This window comes from Diachasma alloeum, unplaced genomic scaffold (genome assembly GCF_001412515.2).
Source record: "Diachasma alloeum isolate Michigan unplaced genomic scaffold, Dall2.0 Dall_scaffold_00746, whole genome shotgun sequence".
Classification (NCBI taxonomy): Eukaryota; Metazoa; Arthropoda; class Insecta; order Hymenoptera; family Braconidae; genus Diachasma; species Diachasma alloeum.
In genome coordinates, this window is record NW_021680876.1 from 74,352 (window position 1) to 78,368 (window position 4,017).

The 4,017-nt window shown below is 36.4% G+C and overlaps 1 protein-coding gene across 1 annotated transcript; it reads left to right on the top strand.

Moving 5' to 3' along the window:
* The first annotated feature begins 3,094 nt into the window (after window positions 1-3,094).
* On the top strand, window positions 3,095-3,594 carry LOC107044473 (THAP domain-containing protein 11-like). The gene is given in 2 exon segments (XM_015266365.1): window positions 3,095-3,229; window positions 3,346-3,594. Coding segments are annotated over 2 exon segments (384 nt in total).
* The last annotated feature ends 423 nt before the right edge of the window (window positions 3,595-4,017 follow it).

The following is a 4,017-nucleotide window of genomic DNA, read 5'->3' on the forward strand; positions in this document are numbered from 1 at the left end:
CAAGGTCGAGGCCGCAGCCTCGAACCTGTTGAGGATCGTTTTGAATCTATATTAATTCAATTGAGTGGATTTTGGGAGACCGGAGAGTCTCAGTAAATCATTTTCTATATTGTACAGACGAGATTCATTGAATTTATTTGTATCTTTCGCACGGGGGTTAGGACCAGTGGTCCATCCAGATTTATTTTTATGGTGTAGAAATTCTTATATTTCTTTTCGAAATTATTAATTTCAATTTTTGTGAGTATTAAGAATACATTTGATCTTTTAAGATATAAATTATGTCGCGTTGTAATTAATTTCCAAAAATCCGAATCCCGATTAAGAGAGTATCGTCCTCCCTCCCCCTTGTAATGAAAAGTCCGGGTTGGAGATTTGTTGAGTTTTTTTTTAGTTTTTTTTAGTGTTGAGAGGAAATTTGGGTTTGGCATTTGTCTATTTGGCCAAGGTGTAGAAATAATTAAAATAGACTGGCGCCTTTTGGGTAATATTTCACGTTGGGTTGTTTTAAAAAGACTTGAGATAGTTTGTGGCGATAATTAGGGAAATTAAAGTCATTTTTCTTGCATTTTTTTTACAAATTGCAGTTTAATAACGAAAAAATCAACTTCCAGTAATGGTCCTATCTTTCAATTTTCCGCAGTGTAAATCGAAGCTTGTGTGGAATAAAAGGATTAACAGTCAAATTCGTACTCGGTGTGGTGAATGTGGGGATTAAGTAAACCTCCTGACAAGTTCGTCTTCGATAAAACAAAAAAACATGGTTTAAAATTTTATGGAATCATTCCTATTTGCAACGTAAGGAAAAGATACGAAGTACCTTTTTTTGTTTTTGTTTTCTTCAATCGAAATTCGAACACATCGGGTGGATCGAGTGGATTAATAATTTGCAAATTGTCAAATCTGCTGCCTATTTATATTTTATGTAATTTCTCTTAACGAATCGCCATGACAGCCTTCCCAACATCAGAAGCATTTGATGACAACTCGATATGCAAATATGACAATAATTATCAGTAATTACTCAAGAGTGGGATTCCAAGTAAAGTTGTCGAATAATGGTAGCATGCAGTTCATAGCATTTATTTTTCGCATATATTATGATTTTAGTATTTCCGAATCATCAATATTCTAGATAGGTAATATTAGGGATTGTAATTCATACAGAAATGGTATTCATAAAAAAAGGCGACAAAGAAAGAGATTTTTTGCACCATAAGCACCGAACTATAGCGACATTGGAAGAGCCCTCAATGTCACAGTGGAGATGAGAAGATTTCCCGAAGGAAAAATCGATGGGATTCTCAAACTCTTTCGGTTTTCTAACAATATAACCACCTTCAAACCAACCATAAATAGATTTTGATATCTTGGTGAAGATAACTGATTATGGACCAAAGATTGTAACTTTATTATATTATTCCTTAAATGTAAATTAATATCATGACCAAGGAGGACAACAGTATCCGAAAAATGACGGAAATAATTTTTCCATATTCTAAAACCGAACACATCGCGGGGTTGAATCTTTCCAGTGGTACCCTTCGGTATCAACATAGTTAATAACTCTTGATTTGGAGGTGTTGCTTCTCGTACCGCTTCAGCACAGTGATCACGCACTCCACAATTCTATCAGCAGTAGACTTTAGGTCCAATGTTTGGGAAAAATACTTCCTTCGACCATGTTTTGAAATGCTCTAAACATTGAGAACATTTTAATGATCGTGATTAATGTGTAGAGAATATCAGGTGCTCTTGTGTCTTGAACATTATCGTACCTGAAGTGAGTTTCCCCGAATTTGAGCCAGTGCCAAAAACATTGGATGGTATGAAAAGATTCTGCTCCACGATAGGGCCAAAAGTTCCAGAAGGTTCTTTCAAAAGCAGGAAGAGAGGTGAAAAGAATTTGTCATGAGTAGAAATTGTGGGTTGGATCGTATAACTATGTGTTGTCGAGGTTACCGATTGTGCTATACATGCCACTTGTTTTGCGCCTTCTTCAGCTAAAGTACGCCCTGAATGAATTTTTAATTGAAAATCACTCTGATCCGAATTAAAGATTTTTCCAGTCCATACGTGGCAAAATAAGGCTGAACTTTTAGAAGAAATTCGTCTGATAGTTTTTGTAGAGTTTCTCGATTTTCTACTGTTTTGCGCGTGACGAATTTGTTAATTTTCCGAGATGTGATACGATGTGCTTTCTTGAAATTATGTAACCACCATGGGGAAGACGTGAAACGAATGTCTTCAAATTCTATATTTTTCCGAGCTTGCAGAGCCCACCTGCGTAGGTCGGTGACGTGAACAACCAATCCCGCATCAATTGCGTTTTTCATATTATTCAATGTATACTCCGAAATACGCTTCAACTTCTCTATATATATCCCTCCTTTGTTGATTTGATCTGCCCAACGACGTAACAGTCGACTGGATGTCACCTTTTTGAATCGATTCGAAACTGTTTTCACGGAAGTATTTTGTTTCGTCTTTGCACTTTTCCAGAATTCTACTGCTCTCCGCTTATAGTCAAAATCTACAGGTTCCTTATCTTCCGAACAACTTTCAGATGATTTTTTATTATGTGCTTGAAATTCTTTATCTTCAACCGCTAACATTTCTATATCTTTATAAGGCTCATTTCTACACTATTGTATTCCGCCATGGATCGAAGTAAAATCGTTTGGAAAGCATCCACTAATTCGCGTTACGTATTGTTCACGGGCGTTTCAGCAAGATTAAAATCTTCAAATATTGCCATGAGAACAACAACCAATCTGACCGATCTGTCTGTCTGATGACATTGATTGGATTAATTTTCATCATGAAACGATCACGAAACAACACTCACTGATAGACAGTTTTTCTCGACAGATTTTGGTAGACTGATCATGAATTGCATGAAAGATGGAAGCCAAAAATATATATTTATCCCCATGATTTTATTTTTAAAAAACAGAAGTCACATTCTAATCGATATTTTTATTCTACCGCATACGCTAGGCAAGTAGCTCGATTGGCGGCGCTAAGTGGCCAACGGTTGCAATTTTTGTGGGGCACTCCATGCCACTTTGTATGTGCTCCAAAACCGTACGCGATGAACTCCAGAAACACTTCACAGAAAGTAAAATCAAAATCGAAACAAAATTGTTGTGTCGTGAATTGCAGTAATAATGCAAAGAAAAATCCTGACCTGCACTTCTACTAATTTCCAAACCGTCCTTGGGAGCAAGTGCGGAAACAACAATAGATCAGATCTGTACGTCGAAAAATGTATGTATCCTATGACTTCTATAAAAATAAAAAAATTAAACGAAAATATTGACTAATTGATACAGGAATGCATAGGCGCGTAAAAACAGTGAGCCGAATTGTGATATGACTTATAGTATTGATGGTTTTCATTTTTCCTCCCGGCCTGATGGCAAGCCGTGGATTCCCACAGCAAATTCTAGGATTTGCAGTGCTCATTTTTCTGGAGGTGAAAAATCTAATGATCCCTTAAACGAGGCATTCAACCCGACAATATTTCCTGACATTTACAAAAAAGTAGAAAAATCTGGAAGTCAGGACAGGGGCGAACGATTACGAGCTTAAAAAAATTGAATCGAGCACATGAAAATTGATGAACTCAATGGGAAAAGTATGTTTGCTTGAAATCACAACTTGCATGATGGTGAAAATATTAAAAAATATAGAAAAATAATTCTTTTTTTTTTTTAGTTGACGAAAACCTGGTGGAAAATGTACTGATGGATTTATCGTTAATGATTCTGGTTTTTTCGAGTTGGTGCAGGCTGGAGATCAGATTATGGCGGACATAGGATTCCCTCAAACAAAAAATGCCCTTCTGGAGCATCAATGTCTATTGGTAATGCCTCCATTCGCAGTCAATCCCCAATTCACTCGAGAGGAGGTCCTAGAAGGCTACTCAATTGCGTCCGTCAGAATTCATGTAGAAAGAGCTATTCAACGAATGAAATTTTTTTGGAATATTACGTCATATTAATGTAGAATTAT